General features: G+C 35.5%; 1 protein-coding gene across 4 annotated transcripts; it reads right to left on the bottom strand.

Annotated features, from left to right (window-relative positions):
* Nucleotides 1–136: 136 nt before the first annotated feature.
* On the bottom strand, nt 137–17,215 carry LOC106876092 (annexin A7). Of its 4 annotated transcripts, none has more exons than XM_014924500.3 (9): nt 17,134–17,215; nt 10,995–11,073; nt 10,184–10,278; nt 9,314–9,427; nt 8,742–8,832; nt 7,661–7,809; nt 7,228–7,405; nt 6,741–6,853; nt 137–4,595 (listed from the first exon to the last, which is right to left on the bottom strand). In XM_014924500.3, the coding sequence occupies exons 1-9, from the start codon at nt 17,137–17,139 to the stop codon at nt 4,476–4,478; spliced, it is 945 nt and encodes a 314-aa protein (XP_014779986.1). In that variant the 5' UTR covers nt 17,140–17,215; the 3' UTR covers nt 137–4,475. The 4 variants fall into 4 exon arrangements, with proteins under 4 accessions (XP_014779986.1, XP_014779985.1, XP_089196423.1 ...); XM_014924499.3 differs by having other exon boundaries at nt 137–451; XM_089340297.1 differs by lacking the exon at nt 17,134–17,215 and adding an exon at nt 14,301–14,491.
* Between the last annotated feature and the right edge of the window lie 505 nt (nt 17,216–17,720).

The raw sequence follows: 17,720 nt of genomic DNA, 5'->3' as shown, positions 1-17,720 counted from the left end.
TTGTTTCTAGTCTTGCGTGGGGAAATATTACTTTGCTTAGAAACAGGAAGGGCATTGGCAGTGTAAAACCATGGAAAAGCAGGCATTAAATGATGATTGAATTTAGGATCACAGAAATAAAATATTCCAGAAAGGATTTCAGTTCAAATTACTTTATTCTTGATAAAAATCAATTGGGATAGAATCCAATTAAATTATAACCCTCAAAAACGATAACATTACTTCTAAACAACAGTTTCTCTGAAATTTAACAGCAAGATTGTAAAAGAATTGAAAAGTTTTATTTTACTATTTTTCAAAAATGGTAAACTGGAATGGAATGTAAAAGTCAAGCACCAATTACTTTCAACAAAACGGTTTTGTATTCACCACCACAGTCGGATTCAACAAAATCAGAAAGTGCAGTGTCATACGTTGCGAGGAAATCCTCTTTTATTTCTTGCAGATCAAGCTATAAGAAAGAAAGAATAAATATATATTAAAAAAAAGTATAATGTAAGAATAGGGTCAGATTCTTACATGATATGAAAATAAGAGACAAAACATTAGAAAATAGATCTCAGGGAAAGAAAGAAAAAAAAAAGGGACAAAATGCTACATCTTGTCATATTTCTCTTTGAAGACAACTTTTTCCAAGATAATTCTAGATTAAATAGAATAGTTTAATTAATAAAAGATGTAAAAGCAACCTTGGAACCAAAGTTTTATAAAATGAATTATGAATGGATACAAGTTTGTTTTTTTTTCTGAAATACTTCATTAGAAATATTAATGATATTGTTAACTTACCAATGTCAAAAAAGAATTTAAAACCCGATACAAATAATGTCCAGAGATGATGTCAAATATTACCCAGCCAGCAATATTAGATAGTTATGGTTAGAATAGTTGGTTATCAGGAGGAATTCTAAGATAGTTCCAATAATCTTTTTGCAATTGACTTTGTAATAGAAGATGGCAATTATGTGAATATTGCTTAAGACCAATTTCTGCTACAGTATCCTGAATATTTAGGTATACTACTATATTCAGAGCTTCATTATTTCTTAATTAGCTTCTAAATCATTATCATCTTCACAAACTACACAACTAGTTAAGAGAGATTTCTATGGAGGTGTTCCCTTTTGCTTGATATAACTAAGTTACTGCAGCTGGATGGCATTCCAACACCAACCACTTAACATATCTTGTTTATAAGTGTATATTTGAATTCTATTAATATTTAAAATGGTTGACTGCTTTCCAATAACTCTTCCATGAAAACTTTAGCAATAAAAACATACTTTGTTGATGTCTTTTACACAATATTTTAAATATAGATTCTGAATTTTGTCCAAATAGAAAACTTTCCTTTTATTGTAAAGTCTTAAGTAGACACATTCCATTGATGCTTACATAAAATGGTTTTAGAACAGAACAGAAGATTCAAAAGGAACAGAGAAAATGATTTAGAGAAACTCAGGTAAAATTTAAACAATATTCATGCAAAAAACACAGACTATAAGCTTCTACAACAGAGTTTGACAGCATGCAGCTAAGTGCGGCAAACAAAAACAGCATTCTTAATGTGTAGGAGTTGTTGAATGAGAATCAGGGAGTCAAAGAAAAGAATTTCACACAGAATAAACAAGGGAAAATAAAATTCAACTCATATATATATATATATATATACACACACACGCACACTAGTGAGAGTGAGTGTTCAATACTGCCTCTAGTGGATAAATATTTTTGTGGATTAACAATGCTATCAATGGTTTCAGATGGAAAGAGTGTTAATCCACAAATAAATTTTTTAAGAAATGTAACATCAGTCGCATGCACTTAAGGTTATGTTTTTCTATAAATTTCAACTATATACATATATATATATATATCTGGGTTTTCTTTTCACAATTCCCTGAGACAATTAGCAATATACCTCAATAAAATATTGTGACAAATACTAAATGAAATGTTTAAATACATTGAAATGACAACAGTAATGGTGTTCAGTAATTAAAACAGCAGACCCAGTTGGTTGAATCATGGACCTACCTCAGTAATATCATCACCTGATTAAAATGATGTCATCAACACATCAGGATAAAGAAACCAATCAGAATGGCCCAGAAAATCCCTTCTTTTTTTTTGGAAGAGGTTGAACAGGAGTCCATAATGTTGGCATTTTAATGTAGTTAAGCATTAGAACTAGGAAACCATTTTCACTTCAATAGCACTCAGAGTTTGTAAAGCATGCACAGAGGAGTTTTAATTTTAGTGTTAATGGATTAAGGATTAAAGAAACAAAGAGATTAGTTTATCTTTAAAAACAAGGCAAGCTTAAAATTAAAAAAATTGCCTACCAAGATATCTTCTGTGGATTTCTCTCATTCAGATACAATCTTGCTCCATCACACACACACACACAAACAACAACAACACTTTTGCAGGTCTCAGTAACCAGAACTGCTATCTTTTTACTGGTTTCAGTCATGAGATTGCGGCCATGCTGGGGCACTGCCTTGAAGAATTTTAGTTGAACATATCAACCGCAGTACTTTTTTTTTTTAAGCCTGGTACTTTATCAGTCTCTTTTGCTGAACCACTAAGTTACAGGGACATAAACACACCAACACTGGTTTCAAGTGGTGATGGGGGACAAATACAGACACAAAGAAACACACACATAGATATATAAATACAACAGGCTTCTTTCAGTTTCCATCTACCAAATCCACTTACAAGGGTTTGGTTGGTCCAAGGCTATAGTAGAAGGCACTTGCCCAAGATGCCACGCAGTGGGACTGAACCCAGAACCATGTGGTTGGGAAGCAAGCTTCTCACCACACAGCCATGCCTGCTTCCATAAATAACTTTAGGATTTATATTTTTCAAATTCTGGATTTTAAATCCGGGAGTTTGTCTTGAAAAAATACACATGCATTGCTTTTTTTTTTATGTGAGGGATAGGAGCAATGACCATCACCCTTGAAGGCCCTTCCATACTGATGAGATTCATGGAGATGTTCAACTTGAACAGCTAAAGCTTGATGAAGGGAAAAAACTCAAAGAAAGAACCTAGCTGACGTGATTTAAATATTTGCAAGAGATTCTACGAAAAGACCAACCCATTGCAGGTCTTAGAATAATTTAGCCAAACTCTTTGTTCCAGTCTGCAGATACCAATAAAACACTTAAAACCTAATTTATTTTCATCCTTTTATTAATCAAAATTTGAACATTTCAATTAATTATGTCTGGCATCGACCACACTTGAATGGTGCTTTTTACATGCCACCTGCACAGGAGCCAGTCAGGCAGCAATGGCAACAACCATGCTTGAATGGTACTTTTTACATGGCCACCGGCACACACACACACACACACACAGCTGGCTGTTAAAGGAAAACAATATAAAGCTCTATGTGTAGTAACATTCCAACCAAACATTGAACCAACAACCAGGTTTGGTGGGACAAGATTTCTGCAAGTAAAACCGTCAACAGGTTCAACTCACATTGGTTCTCCTATGACCCCACTGGACGATTATGGGGGTTTGTTTGGACGTCCTGCAGCTGGATCATATTATCATTTCTTTTCTCTGAATCTTTTTGAAGTTCGCACTCAGCAATTGTTGCAACATGTTTTTCCATGTATTTTATAAAGTTTTTTTGTTTTTTTTAATCTTTTGATTTTTCCATTTATCTCATATGGAGCTTCATCTTGTAATGAGATGAAATAAAAGACTAAGCAAACAGAAAATGTAATTAACAAAACAGAAGATACGAAACAAGCCACCGGTGGATCAACAGTAACAAACACTATGTGAGCCTTACTTCACTATACATGACAGAGAGAAAAAAACAACAGGGAACTTATAATTCTTTTCTACTCTAGGCACAAGGTCTGAAATGTTAGGGGAAGGGGCCAGTCGATTACACCGACTCCAGAATGCAACTCATACTTAATTTTTCGACCCCAAAAGGATGAAAGGCAAAGTTGACCTCAGAACATAAAGACAGATGAAATACCGCTAAGCATTTTCACCTGGCGTGCTAACATTTCTGCCAGCTCACTACCTTACTTATAATTAAGATATTGTATTGGGACTCTGAAGCAAAACAAGGAACAACACTCAAAAGCAGTGCTAAAGACAATGGCTGATCTTGTCAGAACCACATCAGCTATTACTCCGCCATTAGCTACGATCCATGAATCTCACCAAGGCACATATCATTGAGTGTCACACTTATCATTTTGGTGACTGTGGACATTATAGAACTGTGAGGAATAGGATGATTCCTTAAAAATATAAGCAATAGACACAAAATTAGTCCAATTTTGAATTTTATTTTATCAATGTACTTTAAGAAAATACATTAATATTTGCTAATAATATCACAAATATTTCTTTCTTTTTATCAGAGCCTATACATTGGCTGTCAACGGAAAAACCTGATAGAGGGTTACTTTTAGAAAAAATTTCTTTTGTGCTACTTGATAATCTTTAACAACAATCGTTTATAATCTCCACTACATTCACTGTCAACCCATTCAGACAATGGTTGCTCATACATTTCTTCAAAGCACTCCTTTATAGTTTGCAAGTCAATCTGAAAAGGGGAAAAACAAGGGAAAACTCAAAGCAAATTAAAATAAAAGAAATCTGTGAGATTTATTTTTGTGAAAATATTGGCAGAGATAAAGATTTGAAACAATGCACAACAGGATTATGTTGCCTGAACTGTTGATAACATTATTACTTGTCCAAACATTAATTCATGGTTGGATTACTGTCATCATCATCATCATCCCTGTTACTAGGCTCAGTAAATGTCAATAAATGATATTTTCAGATCTGGAATCACTATAACTTCTGCTGATTAATAATACAAAAAATACTATTATTATTACTCTTATTGTTATTATTATAATCACTATTATTATTAGTATTATTATCATTGTTCTTGTTATTACTATTATCATTATTATTATTAATAGTATAATTGCTGTTATTATTAAAAATGTTATATTAAAAAGCTATTAAAGCTAGTTTTGACGCAATGGAGTGAACTTGGTCATTTCATTCCATCTGATTCTGCACTTCATCAAAGCTTTGTTCTTTCAAATCATTTCAAATATAAATCCATTAATTTTCTTTTTCCTCTTAAGTTTTCTCTATTTCCATGTCATCTGAATTTTTATGAGAATCTAAAGACATCAGTGTTGACCAATTGCAACCACAGAACCATACGCAACTCCATTCCTTGTTTGTTCATTTAACAAAAATCATGTCCACAAGAAATGCATTATGTGAAGTTTAGATATATTTACATTTATTGAAAAAAATTAGTTTTGTCTAACTATAATTTTCTAAATTCAACGAGATAAAATATTCTTTGACCAGAAGGTCTGATTTTTGTTGAGGTGTTGTGGCTGGTATGCCTCAACCACCTTCAGAGCTATGCCAGTTCCTTGTAAAGTCTTACGTGATGGACAAGTCAAAAGGACAGAGTCCAGACTAATGTGGACCACCTCTTCTCAGAGATGAAAATGGGTCTGTATAGGGTCCATGTCCCTACCTAGAAAAAAAGCAAAGTCACAGAAGCATTGATTACTGTTGAAAAAGGCCCTGGAAGAGGAAGGCCCTTTTCACAGGGGAATAAATGAAGCAGGGCAAAAAAAAATATTGAAAAGGAAGCTGAAAGGAAGAGAGATGCAGAAGAAACAGGACAAAGTTGAGAATAGTGGTCAACAGTCTGAGTTCCATAGGGAATAAAGGTCTTGAGTAAACCCCAAATTAAACCTTTGCTAAAGTGCCTCTTCAATTTCGAATTTACTTGCTTTTGTAATTTATCTGCAGAATACACCTGTAAATACACTTCAGTGACAATAGAAAATTAGAACTTATTTAGGACTTGCCCATTCCAGTATGGATACAGTTAGATTCAATATAAACCATACATTGCTGGCAGTTTGGCTCAACCATAAGGCAATCAAACATTTTATACAATATGGCAGCCCTGATATCATATTGTATTTTCTGACAGATTTCCAATTGTACAGAGGAAAGTTAAGAGAAGTGAAGTGTTGGAGGTTTACCAGTAATTTCAATTCAAGAATGAAACAGAAACAGTTAAAGTGATTGGAAACGAAAATCTTGTTTGAAAATAAAACAAATAAAATTCCAAATTTCTAGAAACATCAAGCAAAACTGCTTCTTTAAATTGATCAAAAATTAATGTGACTTAAATTTCAACTGAATAAATATTAGTTTTCTGAGATACAAAGCCCTGATCTTGGTCTTGGGTTAAAGTAACAATGAAAAGGTTCCACCACCAAACACTTCAAGCTACATGAGACTCAAAGCTGCATGTCACTTATCCAATACATGAGAGCTAAACCTGACTTCTTCCCAACCTCTCACTACCCTATAACTCAAGGCATTGGGCCCACATCATCACAACAATCACCCTTGACATTCTGGCACCATGACCACCACCACCAACACACACACCCCAAATGCCTTTTACCTTCCTTCTCATCAGAGTTGCAAATCCATTCCGACATTTGTGCATTGCCTCATTGCAGCACATTCCATCACATTCATCAAACGTTACTAAAGCCTTTTCCCCAAGCACTGCACTCGTCCTATCTTCTTCACACTTCCCATGCGTCACACCTGACAAATGTATGCACCAGACTGCATTCCACTTCCACCTTATTATTTGAAAAGGAAAAATATATATTTGACTTACCTCACTCCTTGATACAATCACTCGAATGAGATCGGTATCAGTGGTGCCCAACCCTTTCATGCTTTTGTAGAGTCGCTGCGCAAAATAGTGTCTCAAATCAGAAGCTGCATCAACTGTTGTAGAGAGAGAGAGAGAGAGAGGAAGAATTTAATGTTAATGAAAAATGTAGATGAGAAGGAGAAATACAAGTGAATATTAATTTGGGGTTAAATTTACTAATCTCTCTTGGAGCTCTAACAATGGATCTAAACATTTTACCTCCCATTGTATATCAACAATATGGCAATTGTAGAATACTAATAGCACCAATGCCTGATTCACAAGGAACTGAGGGTTTCAACACTGGAATTTGGATACAGTAAGAACATCTTGGTGATCATTGAGAAGAATCACTAAAATATTTCAAATAATTGGTGCCATTGATTCAATAAAAGACTTGGAATTTCTGAGAGAAAAAAATTAGGGAAAATTAACATCAGATACTTACTAATAGCAAGATAGCCATCTTGTACGGCACCAGAAGTTTCTGACTCAACAACATCACGGAAAGGACGATCAGCCAGTTCTTCATAAGCCTTAAATGTTGCTTGCAACTGGGGTAGGGTACGTTTGCACAAAATTGCATTGAAAGTGCATTCATCAGTGCCTAACTGTCCTTCTCCAGCCTTAAAAAAAAAAAAAATAGTAAAGAAAAAGAATTACAAATTCTTTTTGCTTTTTAAATCAAATAAGTTTTTGAAAAGATTTTTTTTTTAATATTTTATTTTATTCCTATCAGTGAATATTGTTTGATTAACACCTCTAATGTATGAAACAATATCAAAATGAAGCTTAATAAAAAAAAAAACAAACAAACAAAGAAAAGGCATATCTATTGATAATTAGCATGTAATTTTGATAAAAATCCTTTGAACGCTCACATCATAGAGTGCTTGAGCATCTTCAGTAGCCTTTTCTTGATCGGCCCACCAATCGTCATCTCTTGATGCAGTGCAAAGAGAAACCATCAAACGACGGAAATAACCACTTGTGTCAGATGCAATGTCTTCTTCCATTGAAACCCCATACTCTACAAAATAAGTTTTTTAAAAATTAAATTAAAGGAATTAATATGAACATTTTTTTTTTTAATTATTAATAGTTTTAATATTTATAACTAGACATTTTCAGGAAAACAAATAGAAAAAAATTACTAAAAAAATTCAAAGCAGATGAATCATTAAATATTTGCAATTAATTAATGTACTAAATAGATTATATATAATCACCAATCCTCAGTCAAATCGTCCAACCCATGCTAGCATGGAAAGTGGACGTTAAACAATGATGATGATGAGATATATATATATATATATGTATACATATATTTTTTTTTTTCATTGAATAAAGTTTAATCAGATTTTCATTGAATTTACAGATCTAGAAACAACACTTTAATTTACTAATTATATTTCATTATTGCCCACAGGGGGCTAAACAGAGGGGAGAAACAAACACAATGGGATTAAGACAATTACATCGACCCCAGTGCGTGACTGGTACTTATTTAATTGACCCTGAAAGGATGAAAGGCAAAGTCAACCTCAGCAGAATTTGAACTCAGAACATAACAGCAGACAAAATATCACTAAGCACTTCGCCCGGTGTGCTAACGATTCTGCCAGCTTACCACCTTTACCCATTAATAATTTAAATAATTAAGTAAAAAATAAGCACTTTGAATCGTTGAATATCTGACACATTGGCCACATTGACCTCTGGGGACAAAGAGTAAATGCCAGAACTATAATTAGTCTCACAAAAACAAGATTGCTTTTTAAGAGATCCTCATCAGTTGATGAAATGATTAAAACTTATTTTTAATTAGCAAACTTAACTCTCAGGATCAGGTGAATCTTTTTTTTTTTATACAGAATCTAAAAAGAAATTTAATATTCTCTTCAGGGAATTCTTTTAATATTTTTTCCTGTAGTTTCACTGAAATCAATCCAATTTATTCACCTTCTTCATATCTAGTTTTTATCTCTTCAATTTCTTCGTTTGTTCTGGTCACCATAATCTCAATGAGCGTGTTCTCATCTGTTCCCATACACTAAATAAAGAAGAAAAAAAACTTCACTGTTTAAATATATTTGAGATATAAACATTTTCACATCTCACCTTCATTAAATACATCTTAAGATCAGAGTAACAAACACAGACTCTCAATTTTACTTTTTTTTAATTTCATTTTTCTCAGGCTCTTTAACCCATAATGCCTGGTTACTATGGTGAATGTAAGTGACATTGGTCCCTTGCAGGGATCAAGGATAGGGAAGGGGACAAATTGATTACATGAACCTCAATACTTAATTGATATTTTATTTTATTGACTCTAAAGAGAGGAAAAGCAAAGTTGACCTCAGCAAGATTTGAACTTAGAACATGAAGGACCAGAAGAAATGACAGGATTTTGTCCAATGCTCCAATGATTCTGCCAGTTTGTTGCCCTTTCAATCTTACTGGACCCCACTGAAATATCTTGATATTAATCACGAGAATGAAATGGAACAGAAATAATGGTCAATACTTACAGCTATGGCCCGATGGATCTCATGAACATCAAAGTCTCTGGGAAGATCAAATAAGGCCACAATTACGTTTTCCAAATTTCCAGACAGTTCGCTTTTCAGATCGTCAATTAAATCCTATAATAAGAATATACAGAAGCCATCATCTCTCCATGTAAACTGGTGCAAAATTATATTAAAGTCAGAGAAGAATATTAAGATTAAAGATTGTGAAAAAGATGTAACTGCCTTCACCCCACAAATCTCACAAATGCTTTCCTACACACAGAAAGAGAAATATTTCACAACCATCACAGTCGTCATTATTTTAACATCCACTTTTCTATACTATCAAGGATCAGATGGAGTATGTTTGAAGCAGGTTTTCTTTGTCCAGATGCCCTTCCTGTTGCCAACCTTCACCTATTTCCAAGCAAGATGATATTTCTCCATGACCAGACATGTTTTTTTATATGGAAGACTGGAAATGAACAACACAGCTTATATGACAGTGGCATTCATTTGCAACTTGCATAGAATGTCAAGGCAAAAAAGACAAACACACACACACACACACACAAACATATACACAACAGGCTTCTTTCAGTTTTCGTTCACCAAATCCATTCAGAAGAGATTGGTTGAGCCAAGGCTACAGTAGAAGACATGCCCAAGGCTGTCACAGAGTGGTATTGAACCCAAAACTATGTGGTTACAAAACATACTTCTTAACCACAAAGTCACGCCTCTACCATTTATTCAAATATATTTTAGAAGTTCTAGGAATTTCCATACTGAAATAAAAAAATGGTAATTTGAAAGACAACATTTACATTTCGAACAATTAACAAGATGTAAGTTTTTTGGAAATTCATTTCATATAATGGAACATACCTCTCCATACGATTGCTTGTAGGCTGTTCTGATTTCTTGGCGCTGTTTGCAATTATGATTCACCAAAACATCAATAATATCAGCTTCGTTGGTTCCTAGAAAAACAGAAAATATTTTGGTCAAATAAACACCTAAAATAAGATTCTTATTTTAGTTCATTCTTAAAAATTCTTGATATTTCATTGCTAAATATTATTCACAAGTTTGTTCATTTGTCTTAGAACACATGTATCCTCGTTTATTACTGATTCGTTTAACACTGATCTGATATAAGACAATATGCTCAATTGTTAGCCATATTACACTTATCACAGATTGGTCTGTGATAACACAGGTTGGCAATCGGTCAAAAGATTCCGCTTGTACTTCAAAAATCCACCCCAGCAACTACCCAGAATGCACTGACTATCTCTTGTGCTTACATGACCATTCTTCGAGGCTGCATATTTTTACACACTTGTACCCATCAACATGGGACCAGTGAATAGGAAATATACGAAGGCATCTCATCCTAATAAACCCACCAGATAGTAATTAATTTAAAAAAATAATAATTAGAAAGTCTTTGATAATAATTACAGTTTTTAAAATAAAATATGGTAAAGTGGGTGGTGGGGGTGTATTTCAACAGAACCAAGCCAGAAGACAAACCATTAAGGTTCCAATTAGTATCTTCATCATGAAAATAATGTTTTAAATATTTCCAACATGAAGAAACAGCATGAATCATTGAAATGTGGAGTAGGGATATGGGGAGAAAAATGTACAAATAAGATCAGTTAAAAGATTTTGTTGGAGGAAAATTCCTTACCTAATCCATCCATGGCATTCTTGAGTTTTTCACAAGCTTCCTCACAGTTAAAGTCGCAACAGCCTGAAATTGTTCCATGCTAAAGAAAAAAAAAAACGAAATAATTAGCCAAGAGTAATGAGATATCAATTTGGAATGTTACAAGTAGAATAAGACCAGTGTGAGCAAAGTTCAGAGAGCTCCTACCTCTGCTGGTAACAAAGGGCTTTTCACTCACAGTGAAAGGTAGACTGTACGATGCATGTATGCATACAACCATGCTACATGGCAGTGAAACATGGTCTGTGACTGCTGAGGACATGTGTAGGCTTGGAAGAAATGCACACACGACAGAGTGTAAGCGCCCTGAGAGAAAAGTTTGACTTCAGAAGCATTAGATGTGGTGTGTAAGAGAAACGACTGCACTGGTATGGTCATGTGTTGTGTATGGATGAGGACAGCTGTGTGAAGGAGTGTCACACCCTAGCAGTTGAAGGAACCTGTGGCAGAGGAGACCCAGGAAGACATGGGTCGAAGTGGTGAAGCACAACCCTTGAAAGTTGGACCTCACAGAGGCAATGACAAGTGATCAAGACCTTTGGAGAAATGCTGTGCTTGAGAAGACCCAGCAAGCCAAGTGAGATTGTAGCCGTGGCCAATGCCAGTGCTGCATAACTGGCCCGTTTAAGAGCACCCTTCAATTATTGGGCAATACACTGTGCTTGAGAAGACCCTTTGAGGCAAGTGAAACCATTGTCATGGCCGATGACAGAACCGCCTGATTAGCACCTGTGCCGGTGGTACGTAAAAGCACCCCCTACACTCTCGGAGTGGTTGCCTTTAGGAAGGGCATCCAGCTGTAGAAACCTTGCCAGGTCAGACTGGAGCCTGGAGCAGCCTTCTCGCTTGCCAGTCTTCTGTCAAACCGTCCAACCCATGCCAGCATGGAAAGCAGATGTTAAACAATGATGATGATGATGACGATATATAATTTGCCACACCCAGTTTCTGCCATTTGTCAACTGAGAGAATGTTTGTACGAGACAATGTGTTGATCTGATCTGGGCAACATTTAATTTTGCACGATTTCATTTCAAAGACAAGCTGCTACCACAAAGAGAGGGGGGAAGGGCAAGAAGAGTTACAACGTCTGAGTGACCCAGGATTTCCAAAATAACCTATTGATATTTAAGAATGTATCAACATTAAACTGGTTTGAATAATATGTAGGCATGTACTATGTGTGCATAGTACAGGTGTGAATAATGCAGCACAGATATGTATGTGTACTACTGGAATAACAATGCAATTTGGTATAACATGTTACATTGCTAAATTGTTGTCAGCCGATCAAATGGCAGCCCAACCAGGCAAACCTGGTGAAGCGGGTTGCGAAATGACAAGCAAGACTTGTCAAAAGAATGGATGAATGCATGAGTGCACAGTACAATGTGTGCATACAGCATTATGTAAAGTACAACATGTTAACATGATAGAAACTGGACAGAGTCTATTCAGTTTGAAGAGATTGTCTTAAGAGAAAAGGATCCATTATTGAGAGAATGGGATTGGTTGTTAGAAGTAATCCAGAGGATTAACGGTCCCAAATTCAAGCCTGAAAATGTGGATTAGGCCTACCGTCTTCTTGATTAGCAGTTTGTATATTTATTTATTCACCTAAGGAGACAGGGCAATCTTCAAGATCTTTTGCAGAATAAGAGAGAACGAGCTGGATGCAATTAACACATGATTCATAATGTTAAAGTTGTGTGGTTGAAGAGAACATGTTAGCAGTAACGAAGTTCTTAAAAGGAGATCCTTCTGAGAAGGACTTGATGTTAGTTCTTTAGTCAAGAACACAAGCGTGTTTGTTTCAAGCAGAACTAATCAAGCTAATTGACAATTAATTACAGATACAGTGTTCAGATACCACTCTAAAAGGCCTATCTCCTGTGCCCAAAGCCTGTTGGATTCTTAATCAACCAATTACATTTAACAGACATGCTGATATTCATCAACTATGTAGGACAGACAGACAGACAGGTGGACAGAAACAGGTTACATACAACACCTTTGTTAACAAGCTATTTGTAAAAATAACCATTTTGTCAACTAAAGAATTATTTTTCTAATCATTCAATTTTGTGTGTGTGTGTTTCCAAGTGTAAATAAAAGAGTTTCTGGCCTTATCACTTGTTCAAATTATCAAAACTAACACCTGAACATTTGTATTTGAATATCAAACACAATGACACAATGAGCATTAAGTTGACTCGAAAGGCAAAAGATTACAAAGTAATGCCAAGGGTGAGAATTTAAAGAAGCAGTCACTGTAGCAGATCACTTTTATTTACCCCCAGCACAAAAAATGTTCAATGTTTGAACAGAATGAATCCACCTACAAACAACAGGTGAAAAATGTTCCAGTCCACTTGACACTAATAAAGGCAACACTAAAAGTTACTGAAGTTGCCCGGCATTTGTGACAAAAGGCACATTTATGGACAATCTATTATAGAAGAACGTGGAGGTACATGGCCTAGTGGTTAGAGCAGTGGACATGCGGCCAAGGGATCACGGGTTCGAATCTCATACTGGGCGGTGTGTGTGTTTACGAGCGAAACACCTAAGCTCCACGTGACTCTGGCAGAAGATAATGGCAAATTTCTGCTGCCTCTTTCACCACAACTTTCACTCTTTCCTCCTGTATCTAGCAGCTCACCTGTGACGGACTGGCATCCCAACCAGGTGGGGAACCTATACGCCAATGAAACCAGAAAACCAGCCCTTAGGAGCCAGGCATGGCTTGAGAAAAATTTTAGAACTTGGTTGTCAAAAGGTGGCACACAGCCTCATTCCCAGCAAAATTGACATTTTCCGTAGAAAGTCGATTTGGAACCCAAACTAAAGAAAGACCAGCTAAGACCAGTTCAAGGCGGTTGTGACAAATGATTGCAGATGCCGATAGGGAAGGGGGGTGATTCAGTCATTGCTGCCCCACTTGGGTGAAGAGGTTAAAGAGGCGACTGAGATACCCTTCTGTAAATAAAGAACGGTTCCCAACATTTCAATGGCTTTAGTCACCATCAGAAGAGTTCGTAATATCTTTAAGTAGCTCCTGTAGTTTATACTTGGGGGTAAAGCATCTCTGATGTTTATGCACACATAATCTCTTTCTCTCAGTATTTCACGCTGTATTTGCATGTTTAATTATGTTTGATTACTCATAATAGAAAATGTTTTTCTATCATTATACATGCAGAGAGAGAGAGAGAGAGAGAGAAAGAGAGAGAGAGCAAAAATCAGAACTATCAGTAAAACACACACCTCACAAGATCTTTCATCAAATCGTCGCCATCTTCAACATCTCCACTTGTAACTTCGACTGTCAGTAATTTGATGTTATAAAAACGTACATAACTTGCACAAACAACAAATTACTTTAATGTATATGCGATATTTGAATAGCAACGAGAGAGAATAGTGTAAAATTACAATCCTTTTTCATGGAAGCCCAATGTAAAGGACATGTTATTTTTGGAAAGGTTATTACCATATTTAATGATATAAAACACGCGCGGGCAGAATAGGCACACCCACATATTTGTGAAAAGAGTTTCTAGTGCATTAAACCGTGTAATATTGGCCAACTTCACATATAGCACCCGGGGTGGGTTTTTTCGGGGCATTCTTTTTTTTTTTTTTTTTGTGTGAACCACAAGTGCGTCTTATATGTCATCAAATTCAGTAATTCGTAGTATTTTGTATCAATCGTATGACCTCGGTTTTGCCTTTCCTCCAATTATTAAGCGAGATCAGTTCACCATTTTAAAATTCTTTTCGATGTGAAAGGTTGTTCATCGTTTGACACAAAAGCACAGTTTGAAAGTTCAAATCCTGTCTACATTCGAATAGAACCGCCCTCCTCCCTCACACCGACACCTTCAATGTAAAAGCAGAATGTGAAAGTTCGAATTTGGCTAAAATATTCTATTTTATTTTCCTTCCCTTTCACATCATGGATATGAATTCAATTCGCAACCATGCGATTTCCAGTTCAGTCTCACGGCACACCGTCTTGGACAAGTGTCTTCCATTATGACATGCGCCAAATAAGGTTTTGGGAGTTAATTTGGTAACTGGAAGCTGGGGATGATTTGACCGAGTAAACGCTTCAAGTCTTTGCCCCAGCATGGCCGCAATTAAAAAAAAAAAGACAAACATCTACGAGAGTAAATCACCAGACGATGTGCGTCTCCTTCGTTTTAGATGGGTGGAAAAGTATTAAACGTTAGAAATTGCAAATCAGAGATATCCAGTAACATTACCAAAGGATACAAAAGAGATCCGAGACGGACTTATTTGACTTTAGTTAAAATTTAAAATATATCTCATGGGTTACATGAGCAGATGTAGGCTGCTGCAAATCCGATGGAATTACACGCCACCCATCTGTCGAAAGTAAAGCTTCCAAAAGCATAAATGCGGGAACGAAATATGCTTAGAGAATGCAAACCCAGTTTTTTCAGAAGGATTTTCAAAGCGTTTTCATTGCTCCTCACTAAAAAAAGTTTATGGGGTTGCGCTTGCACTACCTGTACCCCCTGTTCCAGAGCTTATATCCTCAAGTGGCCCGAATTAAATTTTGGTAGGGATAATAAAAAGCTTAGGATTTCGACAGGGATGGATTTTCCAAGGAAAATATCCCGTGCAACAATTGAATACATACCCATTTTTTTTTCTGTTATTTCCCACCCCAAGTTCGTATGCGATTGAAACAGCGTGTGTATTCCTTACTAAGCAGACGGGGAAACACTTTGAACATAGAACGTGGTGCTTTGCGGCACATTTTCATAAACCCGCAACCCTTTTATTCTCGTGATCTCCGTGCCAGGGAAACTCATCTTTCCCTATTAAAAAATTATTCAAACATGAAAAGTGTATTTGCATCTGTGGTTTATTTAGGTGAGAGTTTCTCTTGTAAATTGTATTTAAAATGTAAATTTAGGTTTTATAATCGATTCGATTAAATTTTAAAATTTACTGACTTATTCAGCGGTGAATATAAACTAAATTTTCTCTCAGAAATACTCCATGAACCTATAGAAAATGATTCTTTAGGGGAACAACTGAAGACAACGCCCTTTCTCTGGGTCAAGTTGTTAGAAGTGAGTAACGAACAGACCTCTAATGAACGTGTCTGAAAAATTACAGGACAGGTATTTCTTACTGACAGATCTCAACTCGTTCTTTGTCCACGACACGTCACAGTATTGCTCCAAATAATTCGGGTTAAAATGTGTTTCGAAAGAAGTGCGTAAATAACAGCTAGAAAGAAGTTAATGATTGAAAGGTTTTTTTTTAATCTAAGAAAGTTGTCCAATAAGCTCGTAGATGACCCTATAAATGGCAAGTTCCTGGATAACGAGGTTGCAAGACTCATACAACAGAATACTTTGTACTGGCGACAATTTTAGGTGAATGAAATTCAAAATTTTCATTAGTTTTTTAAAAAATTTATTTCCAGTAGAGTTACAAAGTTTTAAAATGTATTATTTTTCTCAACTTGTAACAGCTGCATCTAATTTGGGCTGAGTAAGCCTGACTCAGCTCTTGGGAATTAGGCTTAGCTGGGCCACATCTTAGATTCAAATATTTCTTTTTTCGTTTTTCTTTACAGATAGAGAGAATAGAAATTTACCGTTCGATTACACATGAAAACAAAATGTTGCTGTATTCCACCCCTAATCGATATTAACGAATGCAGCACAGCGAGTGTGTTGTTAACAGCAACTCCAAGTTAAGCTTTGAAAGGTGTCCGCAATGCGGTGTCTTTAAAAGTACATCATTTTAATGTTTGTGGGGAAGAAAATAAAAGATATACAAGATAACTAGTGACAGTTCGGGAAAAAAAAACCCCAGTAAAATAATGTTTATGTATAAAATTCATAGGAAGAAATACTGTATTTGAAGAAAACAACAAGGAGAAAGAGAGGAAAAAGAAAGTCGAATATATATGTATGTATGCATCGTTTGCAATTTAGATGATGTGGTAGCGGGACGGCTGCGAATTAGGAAAATCAACAGTAGAATCAATTAAGCACAAAAATAATCGTTTCTGAAGAAAAGAAAGAAAGTAATAGTAATTGCTAAAACTTACTGCCATTTTTTAGCTGGGTGCAGGAAAGATGAAAAATATTATCAAAAGTGGGCTGTCCTGTGAATGTTGTTTGGTATTCTGCAAAGCTAATCAATTTGAGAAGAGGTTTTGTTAGCGCTTTAAGTCATATGACTGCGGGGGTAACCAATTGTAAGTTACAGATTTAAATAAGCCTTGGGTAGTGGCTATTCATTCATAGAACAATGACACTTCGACGGTGACGGCCGGAGGAAGATTTCAGATAAAAAAAATCTCATTAACAGACTCTGTACTCTAGTATTTGTGTGGCGATGCGTATGTTAAATACCTGCATAGGAGTTCGTACTTTCAGCCGTTGAAGCACTGTCGGAAAGTGTTTACGCACACCCACACGTGTTTGTATGTATTAGAAAGCGTACTCCAGTTACTCATTAATGGAAACGAGTATTTATAATTAGTTACATCGTAAATTTTATTATTTCTTATCTTTCCAAGTGTAGTATCTATTATTTTTGCTGAGATGTATTATTCTTGAATAATGAATCTTTCTTTAATAACTTTTCCATAAGTATTCTAAATTTAAATTGAAAAGTCAGACGGATAATTTA

This window comes from Octopus bimaculoides, chromosome 23 (assembly GCF_046866305.1).
Source record: "Octopus bimaculoides isolate indiv1 chromosome 23, ASM4686630v1, whole genome shotgun sequence".
NCBI classification, from domain to species: Eukaryota; Metazoa; Mollusca; class Cephalopoda; order Octopoda; family Octopodidae; genus Octopus; species Octopus bimaculoides.
The sequence above is the reverse complement of the archived record's forward strand: the minus strand, read 5'-3'. Positions and strand labels throughout refer to the sequence as shown.

What these genes read in the sequence shown, in the direction of transcription:
- LOC106876092 (XM_014924499.3), bottom strand. An exon ending in ATGCTCAAGCACTCTATGAT is followed by an intron (nt 7,406 to 7,660) that starts GTGAGCGTTCAA and finishes TTTTTTTTTAAG; the next exon opens with GCTGGAGAAGGACAGTTAGG. An exon ending in AGATGGCTATCTTGCTATTA is followed by an intron (nt 6,854 to 7,227) that starts GTAAGTATCTGA and finishes TCTCTACAACAG; the next exon opens with TTGATGCAGCTTCTGATTTG.